The following is a 25,208-nucleotide window of genomic DNA, read 5'->3' as shown; positions in this document are numbered from 1 at the left end:
CCCCGCCTTCTTTGTACTGTACTGCAGGGTTTTAATTGTTTGGGAAGTTTCGGTTATATCAAGGAAGGTTTACGTATACAGGTAGTCCTTGACTTACGGCCACAATTGAGGCCAACATTTATGTTCCTAAGCAAGACAGTTGTGAGTTTTGCCCCATTTTACGACCTTTCTTGCCATAGTTTTTAATTAATTGTTCCCTTAATTAAATGGGACGCAGTGGCTCAGTGGCTAAGATGCTGAGCTTGTTGATCAGAAAGGTCAGCAGTTTGGCAGTTCAAATCCCTAGCATCACATAGTGGAGTGAGCTCCCATTACTTGTCCCAGCTTCTGCCAACCTAGCAATTCAAAAGCACGTAAAAATGCAAGTAGAAAAATAGGAACCACCTTTGGTGGGAAGGTAACAGCATTCCGTGTGCCTTTGGTGTTTAGCCATATGACCACAAATACTGGCTCTTCGGCTTTGAAACAGAGATGAGCACTGCCCCCTAGAGCTGGAAACGGCTAGCACATATGTGCTGGGGAACCTTTACTTTTATCCTTAATTAATTATAGGAAAAAAGGATTCTTCCTTCCTCTTCCACATTTCTATTCTACCACAGCTTACTTAAATGTTCGGTTTTAAGTGATAGAGCCATTCCATTTTATTTCATGAAGTGAACTGTAGCTCACAAAAGCATATGCCTTTTAATAAAATTAGTTAGGCAGAAAAGGGGATTCCAGTCTCCTTCTGAATTACAGATAAGGAGTTTTCTACTGCATAAAGATGGTGCTTTGTTGTGAAATATAACCAACCTCCAAAATACCAGTTCTAAACTACTAAAATTTAACACCACTAAAATGGCAGAAAATTTTATTTATTAAATTTATATGCCACTCATCTCATTGCCAAACGATTCTGGTTGGCTTACAAAATATTAAAGTATTAAATATTAAATTTTGTTTTGTTATTTTTACCTTGTTGCTGCCATCTAGCTTCAATAATAGTTCACCAAGGTAGATTTTCCGGCCGCAATTAATAGTCAGTAGAATTCCAAGCTTTTCATCTCCTAGAGAAGTATCTACATATAAAAGTCGCCATCTAGAGGCCTTGCAAAGTTTAGAAACAGATTTCTTGCTGAGAAGACATGCCAATAAAAAAATCTGGGACATAAATACATAGTCCTATTGGACAAAAATTGGTTTTACAGCAGGACTATCTTAAAGCTTAAAAAACCAGCTTCTCTTAATTTCTCCAGACAAATCTTTAGCATCATCAGTGGAATCATGTGATACCTCACTTTCCTTCCCCCCCCACACACACACTTTAGTTCAATCTCTTTATCAAAATATTGGGAAGAAGGTCCATGTTTAAGAACAATATAAAAATATAACTTATGGATTAAACTTATTTGCAGCTGATATGATTATTTCAGATCCTACCAATTATATAATTCAATTATAAAGGTAAAGGTTCCACTTGAACATATGTGCTAGTCATTCCCAACTCTAGGAGGCAATGCTAATCTCTGTTTCATAGCTGAAGAGCCAGCACTGTCCGAAGACGTCTCCATGGTCATGTGCTCGGCATGACTAAATGTCAAAGGTGCACAGAACGCTGTTACCTTCGCACCAAAGTGGTCCCTATTTTTCTACTTGCATTTTTCATGCTTTCGAACTGCTAGGTTGGCAGTAGCTGGGACGAGTAACAGGAGCTCACTCAGCTATGTGGCACTAGGGATTTCAACTACGTTCCCTCTAAGGTGCGCGGCTGCGCTAGCGCGCAGGTGGCAAGAAAACACCGCGCAGCAGTTTTCAACTGCCGCGCAGTGATTTCTATTGCCACAGGCTTTGGAAGCTGGGGAGGTCCTTTGCAGGCAGCTAGAACGGGCCGCCTGCAAAGGACTTCCCCAGACTTGCTTTGAGGAGCACGGGGCGACTGAGGCTAGTTGTAAAGCCCCAAAGCCCCCACCGCCACCGGAAGAACTGCTGCCACCTCCTCCTCCTCCTCCTCTAACAGGCAGCACTGCCAGATTTGCCGCCCGGCGCTGCGGCTGAGATGAAGCCGGCAAAGCTCCAGCCGGCATCTCCGCGCGTGGCAGCGGCGCCTCCCCTCTGCTCGGAGCACCTGAGCTCAGCGCTGGGTTACCCCTGCCTGCCCCCTCCTCCTCCTCCGCCGTGCTTTTGAAGAGCCATGAGGCTGCAGGAGACAGTAGGAAGGCGGGGAGGGAGCAGGGGAAAAAAAAGCCTCATGGCTCCTCAAAAGCACGGAGGAGGAGGAGCGGGCACGGGTTACCCAGCACTGAGCTCAGGAGCAAATCTGGTGGTGCTGTTGGAGGAGGAGGAGGTAGCAGCAGTTATTCTGGTGGCAACTCGTCGGCAACTTCAGCAGCAGCCCTGCCCACAATGAAGAAAGCAGAGATGGAGCAGATCCACGCAGATGACGTCGCTGCAACATGACTGGAGGAGGAATTCTGGGAGTTGAAGTCCACAAGTCTTAAAGCTGTCAGGTTTGAAGAGCTCTGCATTTTTTTTCTAGGGGTGGAAGGGTCTTGTAACTTGACAGCTTTAAGACTTCCATGCTTCAAATGCCAGAGTTCCTGAGCCAACAGGACTGGAGGAGAAATTCTGGGAGTTGAAGTCCACAAATCTTAAAGCTGTCAGGTTTGAAGACCCCTGGGGGTTTTTTTCCCTAAAGGATTAGGGGTGCAAGGGTCTTGTAACTTGACAGCTTTAAGAGTTGCGTGCTTCAAATGCCAGAGTTTCTGAGCCAACATTTTGGTTGCTAAGCAGGAGCGTTGTTAAGTGATACTGATATTATATAACACTTTGAATTAAGCGGGTACCTTGAAGAAACATAACTGAGTTTCAAATAATACTGATTTCGTTGTTGTCTTAGGTGACATCTGTGAAAAAAATTCGGGTGCTCAGGCATGAAAATGTGCCGCTCAAACACTATACTTTTCTGCTCACATCGAAAAAAAATTTGAGGGAACATTGGACATAGGTTCGCCATCATGGCGCAGGTTGAAGAAAATTGGACTTCAGATCAATTTGAACTACACTATTCTACCTAAATATTTTAAAAATCAGATCTACAATTACAGCATCCATATTTAAATATCTAATAAGGGTAATAATATTTAATTTAATATTTGAAAAAATCTGAAGAAATTTATGAGGAAAATTCTTCCCTTTTTCTCCCATTCTTTCACCTCAGATTTTAAACATGTTATAGATAAATATGATCTGTGTTCATAATGGGAAGACAACAGCTTTTATAGAATTTGAGATTTGAATATTGGTGGGAAAACTTTTTCTCTTGACCATAATGTGTAAAAGGATATCAAAGGAAACGATGAGAGTTTCATTAGAAACTTAATGAGATCTTAAACCTAAAACACAACAATATTCGTACTATTTAAAGTCAAAGGTGTTTCAACATTATATGTAGCAGATTCTCCTGAAATGCTTTTTAAAATGTATGAGCAAAGGGTTTGGACTGTGTGCATTATGGTTTAAAAAAAAATCTTTCAAAACAATATTATGAAAAATCCTCCCAAGTTTTGGAATCAAACTTGGATTTCAAAATAGTCAATAGATGGCATCATACTATTTTTCCTCAGAATCTTCTAAGAGCTTTGATTTTTTTTTTGCATATTTTCTATTGGAGGTTCTTCTAAGATGTTGCTGGAAAATCTGAATAGTTTGTAATCTCTTTCTCTACCCTGTTTCCCTGAAAATAAGACCTCCCTGGATAACAAGCCCAATTGGGCTTTTGAGCGCATGCGCTAAAATAAGCCCTCTCCCGAAAATAAGCCCACCCCGAAAATATTGCAATATAGCAGCAGCCATGAGGTGAACACGCTTGCCGCCTCCTGCACCTCAAAAATAATAAGACCTCCCTGAAAATAAGGCCAAGTGCTTATTGTGGGGGGGGGAGAAAATAAGACCCTGTCTTATTTTTGGGGAAACATGGTAAAACAACTTAAGTTAAAAACAGCTGTTTACATTTCTCTTCCCCTACCCCTACCCCTTTTTAAAGTAAACTTTCATTCTGTCTCTTTTATGGTGAAATTGATCATTCTCCTGACAAAGGAAGATGAGAATTGATTTCCCTTGGAACATGACATAATGCTGCTGAATCAGAAGATATCAAGTGTATGGGAACCCTATTTCTAGGATAGGATGCCAAGTACAATAAAGGCATTCCATTGGAACATAAGCAGCCACAGTGTAAACTACCAAGCAGGTACACCAGAACAGGAAACATAACTAGGGTACATAGAGGCTTTCTGAGACAGGCAATTTGAGATCTCTAGAGCTTCATCCTACTATTGTTAAGTGAACTTTGCTCTATTTCTTGCCACAGTTGTTAAGTGAACACTGTAGTTGATGTTAGTAAGCCGGCTGTTAAGTGAATTTGGCTTTCCCATTGACTTTGCTTGTCAGATGTTTGCAAAAGGGGATCACATGACCATTGGGACACAGCAAGTCATAAATATGAATGTTGCCAAGCATCGGAATTTTGATGTGAACATGGGGGATGCGGTAAAGGTCGTAAATGTGAAAAATGGTCATAAATCATATTTTTCAATGGAGTTGTAACTTTGAACGGTCACTAAATAAACTGTTGTAAGTCAAAGACTACCTGTAGTTTATTAGATCTTAGTGTAGCAAAATGAGGTTGGGGTGCTGGGTTTTTAAAAAAATCAGTAGTATTTAGAAGTGGAGAAGCACAAGGCTGAAACATTTTATATTTATTTATTTTATTTATATAAAAACTATTTATTTAGGTTTCGTTCATTTTCAGTGCTTAAGCTATAGTTTCTCACGAATTGCTCTCTAAAAAGTTTTTTCTGTAGAAATGTTGCATTTTTTAAAGCTGCATCTTGCTTTAACATTAAAAAAGCTTTTGAATTCTCAATGCTTTTCCTTAACGTGGGCTTCCCTCTCTTGATTATACTTTTTTCATTGTTTTATGTACTGCTTAAATAAAGAATCACTTCCCCAACTATTCATTTTTTTAAGGTTTCAGCATTGGTACCAATTAATTTTCTTTCTTAATTTGATGGTTCTCATGTAATGGGACTTGTAAAAAGGAATTATTGTGATATACAGCACAATATGTAAAGGCAAATAGAAATTTAGCTATATAATTTAATAAAATCTTGAAACTTTAGTTATCAGATTTCAGATTTTTAAAAATATATCCAGTATACTTACTTCCAAGCTACAAAACCTCTTTGAGATTGCAGTCCAATATATACTTAATTAAAAGTAACATTCACAATAAATATAATAAAGTGTTATTTGGGACAGTATGAGGTTTTATAAAACAGGAGTATGTTGTAATTCGTTGGAATAGAGCTATATTTTAAGAGTAGTAAGCATTTCAACACTCTTAACTTTCTACAAATCTTAAGCATTGGAGCATTTGTGGTAAATTAAAATTGCCACCATTCCCACTTTAAATGCAGTTTTGGTTAGTTTGCTGTTCAAAGTGAAAAATAAATGTCAGAATTGATGGGCTCTGTAGAGATCCCAGCAATCAAAATGCCATTATGGCTGACACCTGGGCAAAACGTAGCCTCAGTTGGATATGTAGGATTACTAAAAGTAGGCTTATAATTCAATTTGCTTGTTGGTGCTATGTATGTCAATTGCAGAGCATAGCATTTCCAGATAAATACAATTCTAAGGGTCATGCTAGATAATTTCAAACATTTTGCAGTAGTGGGGAGATATAAGCAAAATTGAAGACATGGCCAAAAGAAATCTCAAAAATTAGTTCAATAGGACAGGTTTTATAAAAGCCAACTGGAAGTCAGTTCTGACCAATGAGTGAGTAAAACTAGTGAGTAAAATGCTTAGTTACAAAAGTAATGTATATCCCAATATCTTGAAATTTGTTCCCCCCTCCCTTACGTTGACAGATGGTAGACTTTATCCTCTTTAGCCATACAGTAGTGAAATAGTTGGAGGATTAATTGGCAAATTTCTTTCAATATAGGAAAGATTTAATCAGAGACTATGGACATGTATACCGGTTTAGAAGATGAAATCAAAAGAAATGATCTGAAGTTTTCTATATAAAATTTTTGCCTACTTATTGTAAAAGTTAATAATGCCAGGAAAATTTGATTTATAACTTTAAACTTCTATGGCTGATTTTGTGAATTAGTTAAGGTAGATTGTACACCAAAGTTAATAGCCTAAAATAGATTTCATATTTATGTTGCAGAAAATCTTACACTTGAGACATTTGTTAAAAAATATATTGAATGTCACATACTCAAAATGTTTTATAGCATTTTATTTCACAGACATGATACGTTTAAGACATGGAAAATTGACATGATCACATGATGGAATGGCAAGACATCCTAGTATCTGCTGCATTCCTTTGTAGTATCACTGCCCCAGGTAACTAGTAAGCTAAGTGTGTTAAATGAAACATCATGGAGACGAGCCATGCAGCTGAGATGTGGCAAAGCAGGTCTAATATTCCTCTCCTTCCTCTTCACCCTCTCCTTCAACAGAATCCACACCCACTTCCTCATAATCCTTCTCCAGAGCAGCCATGTCCTCCCGAGCCTCTGAGAACTCCCCTTCTTCCATCCCTTCCCCAACGTACCAGTGGACAAAGGCACGCTTGGCATACATCAGGTCAAACTTATGGTCCAGGCGGGCCCAGGCCTCAGCAATGGCTGTGGTGTTGCTCAGCATGCAGACTGCACGCTGCACTTTGGCCAAGTCGCCTCCGGGGACCACGGTCGGGGGCTGGTAGTTGATACCAACCTTGAAACCGGTGGGACACCAGTCTACAAACTGGATGCTGCGTTTGGTCTTGATGGTGGCAATAGCAGCATTGACATCTTTGGGAACAACATCACCACGGTACAACAGGCAGCAGGCCATGTATTTACCATGACGAGGGTCACATTTCACCATCTGATTAGCTGGCTCAAAGCATGCATTAGTGATCTCTGCTACAGAAAGCTGCTCATGGTAGGCTTTTTCAGCAGAGATGACCGGAGCATAGGTCGCCAGAGGGAAATGGATTCTAGGGTAGGGCACCAAGTTGGTCTGGAATTCTGTCAGATCTACATTCAGGGCACCATCAAATCGCAGGGAAGCTGTGATGGAGGACACGATCTGGCTGATAAGGCGGTTGAGGTTGGTGTAGGTGGGGCGCTCAATGTCAAGGTTTCGTCGACAAATGTCATAGATGGCTTCATTGTCTACCATGAAGGCACAGTCGGAGTGCTCCAGGGTGGTGTGGGTGGTCAGGATGGAGTTGTAGGGCTCAACGACAGCTGTGGATACTTGGGGAGCTGGGTAGATGGAGAACTCCAGCTTGGACTTCTTGCCATAGTCAACGGACAGGCGTTCCATCAGCAAGGATGTAAAGCCAGAGCCAGTACCACCACCAAAGCTGTGGAAGACCAGAAAACCCTGGAGACCTGTGCACTGGTCGGCCTGTTGGGGAAAAAACCAAATATTTCATGCAGTAATTTCAGGAATTGTTTTTATCTCTGAATACATTAAATCAACAGAACCATGTCAGTTTCAAGATTATTTTAAAGTATATAGTTATAAACAAGGCCTAATTAAGTAACTAGTGTTACTACTTCCAGTACAAAATATGATACTTCCTAAGTTTTAAGCTTACAAAATAATACTTCTGTAATTATTCTTTGTGGAATGATTTTTTTAAAGTCACTGATGGTATTTCTGTCCTTGCAATAACCAGGCATTTTTCAGTTTCATAGATTTTATGGATCAGGGAAGACACATGCACCCTGAGGCAACTGCACCATTAATGTATTTGCATGACCTCAATGTACATTTCTCACTTTGCATCAGTGTGGCTAGGAACAAATATCTCTTATATTTTGTCTCTCTGCTTATGTATTCTTGCCACCAAAAAAATAAGCTTGTAAATTCCCAGTCTGCTGCCACTTTAATTATTCCAATTTGTCAATATTCAGCTCAGGGTGTAAGCACCAACAAAATGGTGCTATAAGTAATAGCCCAATATTAAAGCATACAAGAAACAGTTAATCATACTAGTAAAGAGACTAGATAATTAATCTAGGTAAAGTTATAAAGGCAAATTCTAATGTCAAACAGGGTTGTTTTGAACTTTGTTCATATGTAATCAACTCCTATCAAATTCAAGAAAAAAAAAAGTTATGGACCTAGTAAAAGATAAAAAGGATTTCTACCAGTCCTGTCTGGTTCAGCAGGATGGGCGTGACCTGGGTCCCATCAGCTAAGGTAGGCATGTTCAAAGCCTGGCCCAGGGACCAATTGCGGCCCATTTTCAAATTTCGAGTGGCCTGCAGCCTCTTCTCCCCACTGGAGTTATTTGTTTAGTCTTTCATAAAATAGTTCATTTGCATTTATTGTTAATGGTTCCAAGAATGTCAGGCTGAATGGTTGACCCCACACATTTTCACCTCACCAAATCTGGCCCTCCTTGCAAAAAGTTTGGACACCCCTGAGCTAAATTTGCAGGATCCAGGTGAGCTCTTTATTATAGCACCTGCCCTATCAGATGCTAACTACTCCAAAGTTATTTTTCTTCTATCAAGATTATCCCAAATGTTCACTTATACAAATATGTAAATTATTTACCAATTTTCTAATCCTGTCAAGGACCAAGTCAATGATCTCTTTGCCAATGGTGTAATGCCCCCTGGCATAGTTGTTAGCAGCATCTTCTTTGCCAGTGATTAGTTGCTCAGGGTGGAATAGCTGGCGGTATGTTCCAGTGCGCACTTCATCTGTTTGGAAAAAATGTCCCAAATTAAGATCTCTATATTCTTTTAATAAAATATATATATGCATAAATATATATATATATGAGTTGTCTTACTCACCAATCACTGTTGGTTCCAAATCCACAAATACAGCCCTGGGGACGTGTTTGCCAGCTCCAGTCTCACTGAAGAAGGTGTTGAAGGAGTCATCTCCTCCCCCAATGGTCTTATCACTGGGCATCTGCCCATCTGGTTGGATGCCATGTTCTAGGCAGTAGAGCTCCCAGCAGGCATTGCCAATCTGGACACCGGCTTGGCCAACGTGGATGGAGATGCACTCACGCTGTAGCAAGGAGAAACCGTAAAGCTGTATATTTCTCACTTAGATAAGATGGGTGGTATAAAAATTTGATAAATTCTCTTTCATTCTACCTTTCTCAGTAACAGCAGCCCATGCCTAGATTAAATATTGAGTTTTAAAATGATCAGTGTAGACCTCCAGACTACATGCCAGTCAATTTCCAAGAAGAGATTATCAATCTTGGCTGAGGGCTTTCAGGACATCTGATTAGCCACTGCAGCAAACTAGATGTTAGACTTAATGAGCTTTTGGTCTGCATTAAAAGAGTTATCCTTTATAGAACATAACAATGTATATACAGGTGAAACTCATAAAATTAGAATATGTGCAAAAGTTCATTTATTTCAGTAATGCAACTTAAAGGTGAAACTAATATATGAGATAGACTCATTACATGCAAAGCAAGATAGTTTAAAAAAAATCAAAAATTAAGGATAAAGAACAGAGATTATTTTTCTTGGAAATGTCAAGATCTTTTGATTCTTAAATATTGCCACCTGTTATTGAGCCTCTATTTATTTTTATTTTATTAAATTTATATGCTGCCTAATTGCAGTTGAAGGCAATTCTGGGCAGCTTATAAAGAGAACCTAGCCTTCATTATGGTGACAAGAAAAAATCACTGCCAACTTAATTCTGCATTATCCTATCTTTGTTTTTCTGTTTCATGTCTGGCCTGTCTTCATGCCATGTTTGAAGTTAAAAAACAAACAATTACCAATGAAAAGCCAAGGACCATGGCACAAGACTAAGTCAGGTTGTTCCAAAGAAGTCATAAATGAAGGCTTTCAGCATTCAAACTTCTTCGAATAAAACTGATCAATATATTAGACTCAACACACATTATTAATATGTAACAGAGGACATTTTTATGTTCCAGTTTAGAATCCCACTAAAACTGTAATTTCAGTTTACAACACAAAGAAATGCACTCTTAAGTTTTTATTTCCAAGTATGATAAAATTTAATATCTAAGAGTTAGTCAGATAGGAATTCTGTAGTCTCTAAAAATGTCATAAATGAGCTACTCCCTCCTGCCACTCCCTGCACCAGCAGTCACATTTCTTGCAAAGCAGAAAGCAAAAAGGATGCAGTCAGCCTCCCACATCTACAAAGAGGAAACAGGCCAAGCAGATTTTCCCCTAGCATTGATTTCCTCTGTGGAACATCTGCTTACAGCCTGTTCTTGACTTATCTAAGGCCTTGATTTAAATTCCTGGCACATGTGTCTTCCTGCATTCCCTTCACGAGTTTGTGTTCATTACACAGACCCAGCTCAACCTGCTGAGCACCACCTGTTGTAACACATTCCTTTAAGACCTTGTTAAGAATCTTACACTCAACAGATGGCACAAAGATGTCTGGCAATTAAGCCTTTTAAATGACAGGAGACTGCCTTCTAAAGAGGCAGATAAGCTGTTCAAATCTGACAACTGTACTAAATTCTTATGACCACTAATAGTTGTTTCAGCCATGTACTTTAAGCATGCACAGATTTCACTGATGTTTAATACTGACTTCTGTGTGCACTTTTCTACAGCATTATGAAAAATGACTTTTGTGTTAGATCTGATATAATTTGCAGCATTTGTATGAAATAATTATATAGTTTGTAATTAGTGCACCTCTGCAAATGCACACATATGTGCAAAGAAAACTTGTACATTTAAATTCCAAAGGATAATCAATTACAAAATGCAGGGAAATTTTTTAAAAGGGATGAAGTCTGGATCCTGAAGATTTGAAAACAGAAGGCTTAATTTATGATACATCAGAGCAGAAATGGATTACAGGGAACTTTAAAATACAAATTTGCCAACCATAACTAGTTAGCTTATCAGTCAATGGTTGGTTTTTACAGGGATACACATTCCAAGAGCAAAAATCCAGGCTGCATAACCATTAGATTTTTTCTATCATCTTGTGATTATCTTGATTTTTGTATTCCAGATTTCTGGTTTATGATTCAATGTGACCTATCAATTTAAAAACTGGGCTGAATAAATCCCAGTTAAACAAACAGCATAGATACATATACAGTATGAATATAACCTCAAAACAGGGTTGTAGTTGTTGATAAATTTAAGTATCAGTGGATTACTGCTACTGTATCAGCTTTCCCACTGCATTGCAGAGCTGCTCAATGCAGCCACTCCCCTCTGCAGGGAGAATCTATTTAGTCTGCCCAAGGGGCTTAGTGGGACCTAATGAGTTTGAGCAGAAAAAAATGGGGCTATTCCTGTGGCTTTGTTCAATTGAGGTCTTAGTCACTATCTGGGATAGAGGGGAGTGGTAACCTTAGATCAGACCATGCCCATGTGAGCTTTCATTGTTTCAAGATCTCAGAAAATTTCCTGGTTCTCAAGAGATAAAGCAGATCACCTAGAGTACCTCTGGGGAAAATGAAGAGCAAATGTGATCAGGAAGAGCCATTATTAATGATTACTGGGTAGTAAAATGTTGTATCTTCCCTCTATTGTGTCTGCAGACAGACAGACAGCAGTTCTACTCAAGTAACCCAGTCCCTCCTAGGTAGGATTTGATCTGGAGTACATCTGCAGAACTGCTGTATAGACTATTTGAGGGATCTGCGAGACAAAATTGCTTGAACCTGATCTGAAATGTACTTTGGAGATGATTGAGGTAGTCTAGAGTTATCTGAGAAGAGTTGAGTCTGTTGGTCATGGGAAAATAAGCACTCTTCATATATCTGTGTCCCTCCTAAGTGACTAGAGGTCTATTGGAAGATGTGTGTGCATGAAATATTTCCTTAAGAAATAGTATGGTTCTGGTACTTAAGAGATTGTGTGTCTGTCCCCTCCCCCCCAACCCATCCCTGGACCTAATGTTTCTAGACCATTTTTGTCATATTACTAAACTTCCCCTTTTTAGGAAAGGTGGTCAAGTTTGCAGCTCCATAAGGTCCTGTGAAAGAATAGATTATCTAGACCCTTGAGTCAACTTTCAGACTGGAAGACAGCACTGAGATGACATTAATGTCAGTTGCAGATGATATGTGACATTATCTGTGAGTAGTGTATCCACCCTGGTTCTCAGCACAAATGGGGGGGGGGAGGTTAGAAGAAGGTACCCTGTTACAGTGGTTTCCTCTTTCATCCTAGGTCAGTTCCAGACAGTATCTGGAGGGATATTAAATACAGTATTAAGCAGGGCAATTAAGTGATGGCTTCAAAGTCTAGAGATTAAGGGCTTTGGAACCAGCTAGACTTGTAGATGTTCTATTTTAGCTCCCAAAGGGATAGCATTCCCCAAGACAGAACTGGGTGCAATTTGAGAATCCTCTTATACTCATGGTTCCTGCCTTAAGAGCAAGTGCCAGTTATGACAAAAAGGTTCTTCGAATAGGCTCACCTTGCATGCCAATTGCACCTGTTTTTTTTTCAAAGAGAGATTCTAATGATCCATGCTTGGTCACCTCTCACTTGAGGTATATTACACAGGGCTGCACTTTAAGGAACCATTGAGCCAGAATGCAGCAGCACAAATTATGATGGGGGTACCATAATGTGTCCATTCCATACCACTATTTCAAACTTGAAGTGCCTTCATTTCTGTCACTCCTAAAGCCCTTCATGCCACAGGGCCGGGTTATTTGAGGGACTGCCTCATATCCCTTCCATTAAACTGTAGGGCCCAGGCACCCGCCTTGCTAAAGATTCAGATGACCGCTTCCCCCAATCCTGCCTAGCCTCCTGTGAGGCTTCTAAAACTTTTTGTCTCCCACTGAGTTAGGAGGTTGGATAGGCTTCCCTTTTGGAAAACCGACTCATGATCAGTCGCATTTGGCAAGCCCAGCAGTTCCAAGAAACTGAAAGCGCTCGCGCAGCTCCACCAGAGCAGCTTCAGCGCCCATCTCGAGGATACGCGCATGCGCATGCGGCTCGAGGCAGATCGGCCTCCCGCGCGGGAAAATGTAACGGCCGTGGCGGGAGGGGCCGAGGGGAAATCGCCGCTTTCTGCCGTGAAGGGAAGCGACCATCTCCCTTCGAGTGAAACATTTCGCAGCTGGTCGGGCTTACGACAGCCCAGAGCGAAGTGGTGGTCTAGTTATTAGGGCTAGACTGGTTAGGACTGGATTCAAATCAATCCTTTAAAAAACCTGAGGGCTTTTTCGCGCTCTCTTCAGCACAGGCGGGACGTATGAACTCCTAAATAGTCCATTTCAGGACTTGCAGCGAGAAACAGTGAATCACTTTAGACGAGTATCGTGACTAACGGGACGATAGGCGTATGGCTAAAGGCGGCCAGCTTTTCTACGACCTTCCCCCCCTCCACCTCTCGGTCGTTTCTTTCAAGACGGTTGGGGGGCCTCCCGCCCATTTTCCAAGACAGCGTAATTCAATTTGCGTCCTCCAGACGCCTGGCCCTACTGTACCTTTAAAAAAAACCCAGCTAGTTGCTCATCCGGAGGGCCCTGGAGCTGGGAAAGCTGTTCCAGAACATTCCCCGCGTACTCCACCCCAACCCCCGCAGTCCTCGGAATGCGACTGACCCACGTTCCCGCCCTTCGGTTTCAAGCCGTGGCCAGCGCAAGCAGTAACGCCTTACGCTCGTTCTCTCCTCTCCGCCCGTTTCCCTGGCTCGCCCACCAAGCCCACGTCACCTCTCCGTTCCGCTCGGGACAGCCGAACCAGAATCCCTTTCTAGGAATTAACCATCTATGATCTTCCCTTCCTCCCTCTTCTCTCTCTCCTTTTATCTTAAGGTTTTGCAGCTTCTATCCATCTGGAGGGCGCATGGCTGGGAAAAGCTAATAAGTGCATCTCCCCTGCTATTTTTTTCTCTTTCCGATAATTCCCACCCAGCCTTCGCGTTCTTTTCGCCTACTTCCCCTGCAACCCTTCCCCGAGGTTCTCTTGGATCAGCATCTAATCGCTCCCGACCCATCTCCTCCTCCTCCACTTACCATGATGCTGACGAAGGAATGGCAAGAAACAGGAGAAGGGGGAATTAAATGGAAGCCTCGGATGTTACTTCTCCCGACAAGCTAAGAGTCGATGTAAGTAACAGAATGGAAGAGGAAGGGGCCGCCCCGCTGCTTTTATATCACATCTCACTCTCAGGGCTGGATGGGGAAGCTGGCCTTACATGTATTTAGTATAATAAACTGATTACGCGGTTGCCATTGGACCAACCTCCACGTCCATCTGTGAGCTCATAATTAGTGATTGGCTGAGACCAATGACCCTCCTTTTGCTATGGGAAACAGGAGATTTTTGATGGGTGGAAGAGAAAAAAAATCGCACATCTGAGGAGGCGAAGTAATCCGCGTTCTTCCTCTTTAACATAGGAAGCAGCCGAGCAAAGTCTTCAGCGAAAGATTTTTATGTAACGCTCAAGTTTATGTGCACTGAAAAACCTTGCAGGAACGAGCTAGAGTAGTTCAAGGATGAGTTATGAATATTTTAATATTTTCTTTTTTTTAAGTATTAAAAATATATCGCTGCCCATCTTTTAACCAACTCTGGCGAGGAATCCAGAGAGATGAATCACTTGTTCCTTCGGAGTGGCAATTATAACGGGGTAAATCAAGGAAGATACACATATTTTTTCGAGCAGAGGCAAAATCTAAGATCATTTGTACAGGAAGAACCGCAGAGAAATAAACTAGGCGAGGAATCCCCAAGGAGATAATCGCTACAAATGGGTACTTAGTCTCCATTTAAGTCTGCCTGCCGTAAAGAAAAAAAAATAAATTTCTTGACATTTAAAGTAGGGATACATTTGTTCATACAACTGTTTGATTCTAATTTAAAGCGGGGGGGATTTGCAATCCTCCCTACACCCACCTCAATTTCCTCAATTACAATACTTTTTCAGCGCAAGTCTGATATACTTTTAAAATAGCAAATTATACAACGTTGCCTGCAGTATTCAAACATTTGTAATGCTCCAAGTCTTAATGGAATTGGGTGGGGGGGAAGACAAATGGTCGACAGCTGCAAAGACTTCTGCATAACCGATGTGGTTTTTTTTAACTGAGGTTCAATTTAAGTTCATTCCGCATTTCCTTCCGACGTCGCAATCGAGGGAGAATTTTGTAGGATGGGCAATGGAAGAAAAGAAATAAAGTAACAATTGCAGTTTGTATTAGCTTGTTGCTAACTGAACATGCAGCGTGATCGGGCGCTGAACCCAAAGGCTCAGAAAAATACATTTTATCCTAGTTTAAAGACCAAAGAAACCTGCGTGCTCACGTGGGCAAGGATTAAACAGGATCAAAAGATGGAGAACATTAGGAATGTTCCGGAAGCCATAAATAACAGCTGCAGAGCGGGGGCGAAGTGAGACCAAGCAGTGAGACCGCAGTTTTATCCTGCAGAGAAAAACTGCGGCACCGATGACGACCAGAGGCTGCGTTTTTGCGGCTGCAATCTGCAAGCCTCCCGACAGAGGCACCTAAACGCCACCTCCTTGTCGCAGATTAGGGGGGGGAAAGAGACGAAAAAGATGCTGAATAATGAACAAAGCGTTCTCAGTTGCGCCATGTAAGAGAAGAATCGGGCTGAGACTGAAGAGAAAAAAAGAGCCAGTCCTTTTTTCCCGACATTGCTGTTCTATTCTGTACAAAGTTAGAATTACATCGCCGAAGAATTCGGAGTCAGGAAGAAGAGCGACGAGGAGACCTTACAGAAGAAGCGCCATCTTTTCTCTTGCACGTGCTCGCTCTGCCGGGTACCATTTGTAGTTAAAGATTGCGGCATCTCTTGCCACATTCATTTACCAGGCCCTCCCCCACCGAGCCGCAGCCTTCCACAAACCCCATCCCTTTTCTAATCCCCTCAAACATTCCCGATGAATTGCTGCTTCTTGCTCAGCCTCCTAATCGCTCACGATATTGATGGTACCCCCTGCTCCCGTTTTTCACGAGCTGGAATCTCTGTCCTGGTTTATGTTGCCCTGCCTGCCCTTGCCCCGCTATGGTGTGGTACACGGCAAAAATCGGGTCTACTTTTGGGTGATGTGTCGCCTGCCCTAAATCGCCACCAAACCCCGGCAGCACTTGGCAGAAGCCGTGACACACATTCCCCAGACAGGGTGGGGCCGCGCTGGTTCTAATTCCTGTCTGCAGCCGGAGTGCGCACTTCGCTCACATTTTTGGGGCACATGTGGCCCCGATCTTCTTGCTTTCAAGCCAGATAACAAAAAGCTCTGGACGCTGTGTTTTCTCCAGCCTTTTTTTTTTTTTTACAAAAAAAAAAAAATAATCCGTAAATAATTTCACTCTTTAATGCAGGAGCTCAAGATGGCATGTGTAGCACACACACACACACACACCTTTAACAGGTAGCTTGGACTGCCAAAGATTAAACATTCCATATTAGTATGATGCACTTAGGTATTAAGTGTTTCTGATGTGTTGGCTGGCTGTAAACTGTAATATCACTTTGCAGACTTCAGCTTAGTTTAATAAAAACTTTGTACCTGGTTCTGGTTTTAGCATGTCTTGTGAAACTAGGTATTGTGGATAGTAGGCTGCGATGATGAATAGTGAGTGCTCTTCTCCACAGCCATGTTAATGTGGATTCCTCCAGTCTTTGAGCTGGCTTGTGTTTCTTCAGCAACTATTCCATAGCCTGGCTCACTAACAAGACTTGAGAATAGTCTTGCCCCTAACAGAGTTACTGTGTAGGACAATTTAAAGGCAATGATTGTAGACTCATTTAGCTTCATTCCAACTCCCTCTCAGCATCAGCAGCTTATAGGGAGAGCCATCATCAATAGCTCAAAAGTATGGCAGGGTAGATTTGGACTAGTGTAATGTGAGGCTTTTACCTGGCAAGGTTGGGATAGATCCATTGAAACAGGTGCTTAAGAATCCAAGGGCTTCAAATAAATAAGGTAATTGTAGAAAAGTTAACAAGCCATTAGGGGGGGGGGGGAATTCCAGCACCTTAAAAGAACATTTAAATGTGATTCACTGTAAATTGAAGTAAAATACTGTAATATTGGACATATTGAATATGTTTGAACAGTGGACTCTGAAATTAATTTTTAAGAGTATCTGTATAGTGCTTGAAAGATGTTATGAAAGAGGACTAAGTTATATATTTGACAACACAGAAACTGATCTGAATAGGGATTTAAATACAAAAGATGGTTGTAAGAATGATATGGAAAAAGATGCTCTATTGGATATGCAAAAGAAGCTGAGTGATGTCTAAACATTAAAAGGAATAAACAAATAGCAAACTGAGAAAGTGGCTTATTTTTTTCTATATTAGAATTATAAAGGGACTTAAATAGGTAAGTGATTTCTAGTAACACTTAATTGATTTTTGTTAGTTACGACTGAAATTATGAAGTTTTAAGGATTTGTTTATAAAAAATGTGATGTGAGAAGAATAGATCATTTGCTTTATTATTAAAGGTGATAAGTTATTAAAATTATTTACACTTGTGATAAAGGGAAAAGAAATTTCTTTATATATTTAATTTTCCTTACTATATTTTTATTTCTTTCTACACTTTCTATTTTTATTATTGTGTTCATTTGCATTGGTTTTTTATTTTTATTTTGTATTGTATTGGTTGTATACCTGTGAAAATTGCTGCAAAAATAGTTGTGTTGACAGGTTGGTGAGGCAGAGGAAGATTGTGGGGTAGAGGGGGAGGAAGCTCTCAGAACTGTATTAAAACAACTGTCTCTTGCTTCAGTCTGGGTTCCTTGTCCATGTTACCAATCTGCCAGTGGGATATTTTTAACACAAGTTTACTGGTCTTGTTATGTGGGAATAGAAGGGAAAATTGTCAACAGGTTCACCAGGTTCACTCCAGCTCCCAATATCTCAAACTTGCTCAGAAGGCAGTCCTTGCAGTGAGTGACCATGGTTGACAAAACTTAAATGTATTTGATAGAGTATGCAAAATGACTGAAGTAGACAGAGTTCCCCACAAAACAGTAAGAATCATAGTCCTACAAAACCAAAAGGGAAGAAATGTAATGTATCTATTGATAATATGTTGTTATTGCATTTATATTTACTTTTACTCTTAATGCTCTAGTCTAGATCTCCTCCCTGAAGTCTCCCCTCATTTCCTCTATAGCAATCATGTGAGGTAAATTGAACTGAGAGAAGATGATTGGTCTAAATTCACCCAATAAATTGGACCTGAGTGGGGATCTGGTTCCGGATTATCCAGAGCATTGCATGGATATGTCCCTGAAGTTGCCAAGGTCAACTCAGTTATGTCAGTCTAAGTACCTATATGTATATTATGCATATAGGAATTCAATAGTCCTTGAATAATGAATATTTGGTTTAAAAATTTCTTTTTTTCTTTTGTGCAAATAATTTAAAAAATTAAAAGGACAGGAAAATGTACACTATATGTAGCATGATAATTCTTTATCATAGTATTGTCAATTTGTTTAAAAATTTCCAAAGCTACTCCAAACATTGGAAAGGGAAAAGTGATAAATATATTGGAGTAATATATATGTATTTAATTGCCTTTTAATAGTTAAAATTAGTTTTTGCCTGGATCAGCATTGTTCTTTGTTCTGTAATGTTCTCCATGTAATTTTGGAGCATGATCAAATGCATTCCTCTGCTCAAAAATATACTCTTTATTTGAACAACACTGGTATACCCATTATGATTGTATATAAATGAACTAATGTAACAACAAAATATGTAACTCAAATGAAAATAGAAACAATTTAGTGTTAAATAAGTCCTGTCATATTCATATAATTATGGGAAATGTGTGTTGGACACACGTCTCCCATACCTACAGGTGCATCACTTTTTATATCTTATAGACAACCTACCTAATTGTAAGTTAATGGTAGCTTTCTAGATAATATTATCATTTGCTTTCCTCCATGACAGTAACAAACCTTTAAGATCTAAAAAGAACCATTTTAGTAAGATTCTTTAGGATGAAACAATATATTTATGTTAAAACATGTCATATTTATATATTTAGCATGCTATTTTAATATATCCCTTAGGGGTTTTCATTACAAACTTAGGTGGCCAGCTAAGCTAAAGAATATTTGGAGCTGAGCTCAATCACAGTACTGTACATATTCACGTACTAACTGTATTTGTCAACAATATGGGAGTAGTTTGCTCTTGCCGTCTTCCAGGATTTTCTAACTTCCCAATTTAGTTGTCTCATTCTACATATGTCTCAGCCCTTAAATAAGAGGATGTTTCCAGACACATTGGGACATATATGTCATGTTACATTTATGTATTTAATTTCAGGGGCCGGAGTTGCCCCAACCTGAACACACTAATCTGTACCGTTGTTGTAGTGCAGTGCTTTTTCTTACATAATGTAAAAATATGACCACTGGGTCAGTATCCTACCACAACCCAGGAATATGCAACCAATAAAGACAGAACACATTCATCTCTAGGACAGGGAATGATTTTTATTCACAAACCCAAAACCTTAGTAGATGGTTTGGGCTTGTAACATTTCATGTTTTAAAGCACAGATCAGTTATTGTAGGGATAACAATGGTATCTGAATACGCACAAATTAACCGATCAGACCAAAACCTGAATGTTGTTAAATAGCTTAATATTCCCTGTATGAGCAGCACCATTGTGACATTTTGCTTTAGTATTCCTCTCCTTCCTCTTCACCCTCTCCTTCAACAGAATCCACACCCACTTCCTCATAATCCTTCTCCAGAGCAGCCATGTCCTCCCGAGCCTCTGAGAACTCCCCTTCTTCCATCCCTTCCCCAACGTACCAGTGGACAAAGGCACGCTTGGCATACATCAGGTCAAACTTATGGTCCAGGCGGGCCCAGGCCTCAGCAATGGCTGTGGTGTTGCTCAGCATGCAGACTGCACGCTGCACTTTGGCCAAGTCGCCTCCAGGGACCACGGTCGGGGGCTGGTAGTTGATACCAACCTTGAAACCGGTGGGACACCAGTCTACAAACTGGATGGTACGTTTGGTCTTGATGGTGGCAATAGCAGCATTGACATCTTTGGGAACAACATCACCACGGTACAACAGGCAGCAGGCCATGTATTTACCATGACGAGGGTCACATTTCACCATCTGATTAGCTGGCTCAAAGCATGCATTAGTGATCTCTGCTACAGAAAGCTGCTCATGGTAGGCTTTTTCAGCAGAGATGACCGGAGCATAGGTCGCCAGAGGGAAATGGATTCTAGGGTAGGGCACCAAGTTGGTCTGGAATTCTGTCAGATCTACATTTAGGGCACCATCAAATCGTAGGGAAGCTGTGATGGAGGACACGATCTGGCCTATCAACCTGTTCAAATTGGTGTAGGTGGGGCGCTCAATGTCAAGGTTTCGTCGGCAAATGTCATAGATGGCTTCGTTGTCTACCATGAAGGCACAGTCAGAGTGCTCCAGGGTGGTGTGGGTGGTCAGGATGGAGTTGTAGGGCTCAACGACAGCTGTGGATACTTGGGGAGCTGGGTAGATGGAGAACTCCAGCTTGGACTTCTTGCCATAGTCAACGGACAGGCGCTCCATCAGCAAGGATGTAAAGCCAGAGCCAGTGCCACCACCAAAGCTGTGGAAGACCAGAAAACCCTGGAGACCTGTGCACTGGTCAGCCTGTTAGAACAAATAAAAGTTAACATGTATAATACCAATAATCATCTAAAGAATATAGATAAAAGTAAAACTTATCTTTTCGTCTGCTTTCTTAGACTTAACAATCACCTTTTGTTAATTAAGTTATTTTACTATTTTCCAATCATATATGTTATAAATTCTAATATATATTCATATTTATTATTATACAGGAAGTATATTGCAGCTGAGTGTTTCTGTTGGCCGTTATTTTTTGGATGATATACATCAGAATTATATAAATCATTGTCACTTGTTTACTATTCTTTATATTACAGATAATCCTTAAGACAAAATAGTTACCAATTTGCGAATCCTGTCAAGGACCAAGTCAATGATCTCTTTGCCAATGGTGTAATGCCCCCTGGCATAGTTGTTAGCAGCATCTTCTTTGCCAGTGATTAGTTGCTCAGGGTGGAATAGCTGGCGGTATGTTCCAGTGCGCACTTCATCTATGGAGAGCAAAATAAAATTACTTTTCTATCAGAAGACACAATCTAATTACACAATCTAGAAGTTATATTTCTGAGACTTTTTTCTTGTGAAGTATTATTCCTTTGATCTCCTTTTGCTATTCATATTCAAATACATGCTTAATTAGGTTATGTGCCAAATAAAGATTTAAATTAAATGGAGATGCTTTGCCCTCTATATAAGTGAATTAGGAAATTTATCAGATGCTAGAAATATAGCAAAGACAAATCCTTACAAATCTTTTCCTAGTGTATGGGAAAAGTTGGACTCATAGTCAGCTGGGCATTTTGATATTTACACTCACCAATTACTGTTGGCTCCAAATCCACAAACACAGCCCTGGGGACGTGTTTGCCAGCTCCAGTCTCACTGAAGAAGGTGTTGAAGGAGTCATCTCCTCCCCCAATGGTCTTATCGCTGGGCATCTGCCCATCTGGTTGGATGCCATGTTCTAGGCAGTAGAGCTCCCAGCAGGCATTGCCAATCTGGACACCGGCTTGGCCAACGTGGATAGAGATGCATTCACGCTAAATGTGGGGGAGAAAATGTATAAATTGGTTTATATATTGGTATATTCTGTCTAAAAGAAGAGAAGGTTAATTTGTAATGAGTTGTGCAGCCTTTCATTGTTATTGGTGGGATATGGGAATAAGAATTTACACACCCACACTGTGTTCACTGGTCACTCAGAGAAAAACTTTCACAAGTAAAATTAAAAACAATTACCACAGCTGTTAGTTCCTGCTTAAAAACAAACCAGTTTCAAATGGGAACTAGGGAGGCAAAAAGGGAAAAACCCTCAAATCTCTCAATTTAAGAATGAAATAAAATAAAAATAAGCCATGTAATTTGTCTGGTTCTAACGCACCTTTGAGGAAGTGCTGAAATGTCACTCCCACCCTTCTTTATTTTCTTATTTGAATCTGCTCAGCCTGAGTTATTCTCTTATTTTACTTACCTATTGTTCTAGAGGTCATTCTATCATGTGAGAGGACCAGGTTGAAGGAAAGAGACTGCCAAGGAATGCCACGCCCTAGCCAAGAACACTTGGTAGATGCTCTTCAACATAAAGCTAGCCATGATTTTTCTGGCAACGCCCACACTGACAGTCGGTGGGTGTGTGCAGTGCCCTGGATTAACACAGCTGGAGTCATTTCTGCATGATCTCATTAAACTGTTTTTTCCTTCCTCTGACCTCAGTTCTGCTGAGAACCATGCTTGGAAATGAGAACTAAATCCATGGGATGGCTGAACCAGAAGATAAACCCTAAGGTAGGTATGAGGTATTTAATAAGAGTAAAACACTGCATTCACCAGTCTTACCCTCCCCTCCCCTCCCCCCAACATAAAAGAGTTTTACAGAACTGGAAATCCTACATTAGGAATGTTGCATCCAGGATTAAAAATGGGCTGCTAAAAATGTTTTTTAAAAAAAGTTCAGCCATTGGAGTGAACTTGTTGAAAACAGGCAAGCCACTGTAGCAAGACTCTGAAAAGCATTGTCTCCCATTCATTATTCTGGTCACATCTGCCAGAGGAGACTCTTTGTCTGCTCCATCAGCCAGCACCTTCTGCCTTCTATTCACTGACAGACCAATCTGCTGCAGGGCACGGCTGCTCTCAGGGGAGGGGTCTACTTTTCCTGCCCTGCAGTCTGGGATACTGGGCAGTCTCTCTCTCCCCCGACGGCCACAGATGATGGAACAATGCTCCGTTTTAAGGCAAGGTTATTTTTTTAGAGCCTCGAAAGGGCGTGGCATCTTCAGCCCAGATGATGATCCCCGCTTTTCTCAGAGGAAATAGCGGCACTGGGACTTCCTCGAGTAGCCAGAATTTCCTCCCGTGCAATCCCTTTGAATTCAATGACATTTTAACTCCACACAAAGGCGGGTCAAGCTGCAGTCCACCGACCCTCCCATGGAGACGTCGGGCTTTCTCAGAGCTAGCTCCAACCTCTTCCTCCTCCTCCACCACGAAAAGTTCCCATCACCCAATTTGGTAACGCCTTTCCTCTCGACTGATGAACGAGGCGATGCGGTAATCGGCCACAGCATTTTGAATTACGTTCCCTGCGGGCTCCAATCGTTTCAAGCCGATTTTTTTGTTTTAAAAAATGCTAGAACACGATTCAAAGGGGAATCTAATCATATGATGTGTATCGTATGATTTGCCCGTGTTTAAAGCAAACACGGGCAAAGACACCCTGACCTGGAAGTAAGAACCACCCAACGAGCTTTCTTTCCCTAAAAGGAAGAGCAGCCTTAAGGGCAAACTGCTCATCTGCTCCCGGTCAGCCCTCGCCTCTGGTCCGAAGTGGGGCTCCCCCTCTGCAGCATAAAAGGCTATGGGGGGGGGGACGAAATTAGCGGTCACCAGGCGGGCAAGGGAGCCACCCGTGTCTTTCACTGCCTCTCTAGATTGAAGCCATTGGACCAGCAGGTGGGCTCCTGCCGCCTTTTAGGGGAGAAGAAGACCATCTTTGGGGCATTGGAAACGGAGGAGGAATGCTTTTTTCCCGACATTTGCACGGCTCTCCCGAGACTCTTAAGTTATGCACGATTTAACTGATCGGGAAAACAAAGACCCGCCATAGAGGACAAGAGAAAAGACCCAGCAGGGAGAAAGGGGGAACAAGGGAGATCTGTCTAAATGCGCACAGGAGAGGTTGTCGACACACGCCTTGCGGCGATTTTCCCGGCTTCCTCTCTTTGGAGACCCGCCGCGGGCACTTACCATAGTTGCTGCTTTGTCGCCGAGCTTTGGGGGAACTCGAACCGGAGAGAGGGGGGTGCTTTCTTACAGCGCGACTCTTAGGAGGTCGATGTAAGAGAACCTGTAGCACATAGTCTAAGGCGGCTGCCTATATACAATCCTGTCACCATGGGGACGGCCAAGGCTTTTTGCGGTTGGTCGAGACCCCCCAATCTGCCAGGAGAAGGCAGGAGAGGAGAACGGCGATTGGCTCCGGGCGCATAGGATGAGGTAATTCCCCCCCTCCTCTGCTCAGCATCCCAAGTCTGTTTGCATCTTCCAGACAAAGAGACCGAACAGTTCTCCATTCATCACTTGTGCGCGTGGGGTGGGGATATGTGGGGGGGGGAGGGAAGAGCTAAGATCCATGGAAAAAGAGAGGGGAAAGGGACGCTGCACAACGTGAAAACTCGCTTTAAAAACAATAACCGTTTCCCTTTGAACAAATGTCAGACAATACGTCAACCCCTCCCTTCCCCCTCTGAACGAAGTAACGGCGCAACTCAAAATGCGCATTTCAGCAAAAGGCAAGGCGAGGTTGAGAAGAGTAAGGAATTTTGCTCCGCTGGTGAGTGAATGTGATGAGCCTGCAACGTTTACCGGGGGGAATAGTAAAAAATAAATAAATGCTGCAAGCCGCCAGCAAAGAACTACCACTGAAGCCAGGATCCCTTTATTTCCTCGTGGCTTTCATGAGCACGAAAATCTACCCTGATCTGCAAAATCTCCCGTTCAGGGTGGAGAAAAAAAAAATACTGCAGAGGACTTTCGTTTTGCATTTGGCTATAAACGATTGACTTTATATTACAACACACGCCCCTCTTCCCTAATACTGCCGGTCTGCAATTAAGCATTTCCTCCAGAGAATTGGGGAGAGGGGCTCCGGGCGTGCATTTTCTTCTCCAAAGAGGTGTGAATGTCCCTGCCCGCTTCCCCCTCCCATCAAGAGAGAGAGAGCATCTTAGAGCAAGGGCCAATGTTGCTGGGCCAGCACAATGGGCAACTTCCGGAGCCTTTGCTTCTCTGCTCCCAGGCGAGGCGAGGGGCGAGGCTGACAGACAAGCTCTGGGGGGAAAGGGGAGGCGAGGCCGGGCAGCAGCTCCTGGGGAGGGGGGGAACGTCCAACCGAAGCCTGCTTCCCGGAGCCTCCCCCCCCCTTTTTTTTTCTTCAATAGCTGAATTCTGGGTTGGATGTTGAAAAACGGATGGACGTTGCTCTCTTTTTAAAGGGGCTTCTGTGAGCAGGACATCTGTCCTCAAAAGGACGAATGTGGGGTAAA

The 25,208-nt window shown here is 41.7% G+C and overlaps 2 protein-coding genes and 1 long non-coding RNA gene across 4 annotated transcripts in view; 1 reads left to right on the top strand and 2 right to left on the bottom strand.

The window, feature by feature from the left end:
- Positions 1-6,277: 6,277 nt before the first annotated feature.
- Positions 6,278-24,050, bottom strand: LOC309382173 (tubulin alpha-1B chain). Of its 2 annotated transcripts, none has more exons than XM_081933719.1 (4): positions 23,911-24,050; positions 8,865-9,087; positions 8,620-8,768; positions 6,278-7,458 (listed from the first exon to the last, which is right to left on the bottom strand). In XM_081933719.1, exons 1-4 carry the CDS (start codon positions 23,911-23,913, stop codon positions 6,478-6,480), a joined length of 1,356 nt encoding a protein of 451 aa, XP_081789845.1. In that variant the 5' UTR covers positions 23,914-24,050; the 3' UTR covers positions 6,278-6,477. The 2 variants fall into 2 exon arrangements, with proteins under 2 accessions (XP_081789845.1, XP_081789844.1); XM_081933718.1 differs by lacking the exon at positions 23,911-24,050 and adding an exon at positions 14,033-14,199.
- Positions 19,494-24,039, bottom strand: LOC309382183 (tubulin alpha-1A chain). The gene is made up of 4 exons (XM_081933738.1): positions 23,911-24,039; positions 21,482-21,704; positions 21,007-21,155; positions 19,494-20,685 (listed from the first exon to the last, which is right to left on the bottom strand). Exons 1-4 carry the CDS (start codon positions 23,911-23,913, stop codon positions 19,705-19,707), a joined length of 1,356 nt encoding a protein of 451 aa, XP_081789864.1. The 5' UTR covers positions 23,914-24,039; the 3' UTR covers positions 19,494-19,704.
- The window catches only part of LOC309382249, a 33,966-nt gene continuing 32,791 nt past the window's right edge, over positions 24,034-25,208 (top strand). The window contains exon 1 of the long non-coding RNA XR_014173647.1: positions 24,034-24,159. This is a non-coding gene — a long non-coding RNA (uncharacterized lncRNA). The remainder of the gene's footprint in view (positions 24,160-25,208) is intronic.

This window comes from Natrix helvetica (genome assembly GCF_964273705.1).
Source record: "Natrix helvetica genome assembly, chromosome: 1".
NCBI classification, from domain to species: domain Eukaryota; kingdom Metazoa; phylum Chordata; class Lepidosauria; order Squamata; family Natricidae; genus Natrix; species Natrix helvetica.
The sequence above is the reverse complement of the archived record's forward strand: the minus strand, read 5'-3'. Positions and strand labels throughout refer to the sequence as shown.

Excerpts from the sequence above, each read along its gene's own strand:
- LOC309382183 (XM_081933738.1), bottom strand. Across the intron at positions 21,156-21,481 it reads TTTGGAGCCAACAGTAATTG|ATGAAGTGCGCACTGGAACA; the intron begins GTGAGTGTAAAT and ends TGCTCTCCATAG. Across the intron at positions 20,686-21,006 it reads TTGACAGGATTCGCAAATTG|GCTGACCAGTGCACAGGTCT; the intron begins GTAACTATTTTG and ends TTGTTCTAACAG.
- LOC309382173 (XM_081933719.1), bottom strand. Across the intron at positions 8,769-8,864 it reads TTTGGAACCAACAGTGATTG|ATGAAGTGCGCACTGGAACA; the intron begins GTGAGTAAGACA and ends TTTTCCAAACAG. Across the intron at positions 7,459-8,619 it reads TTGACAGGATTAGAAAATTG|GCCGACCAGTGCACAGGTCT; the intron begins GTAAATAATTTA and ends TTTCCCCAACAG.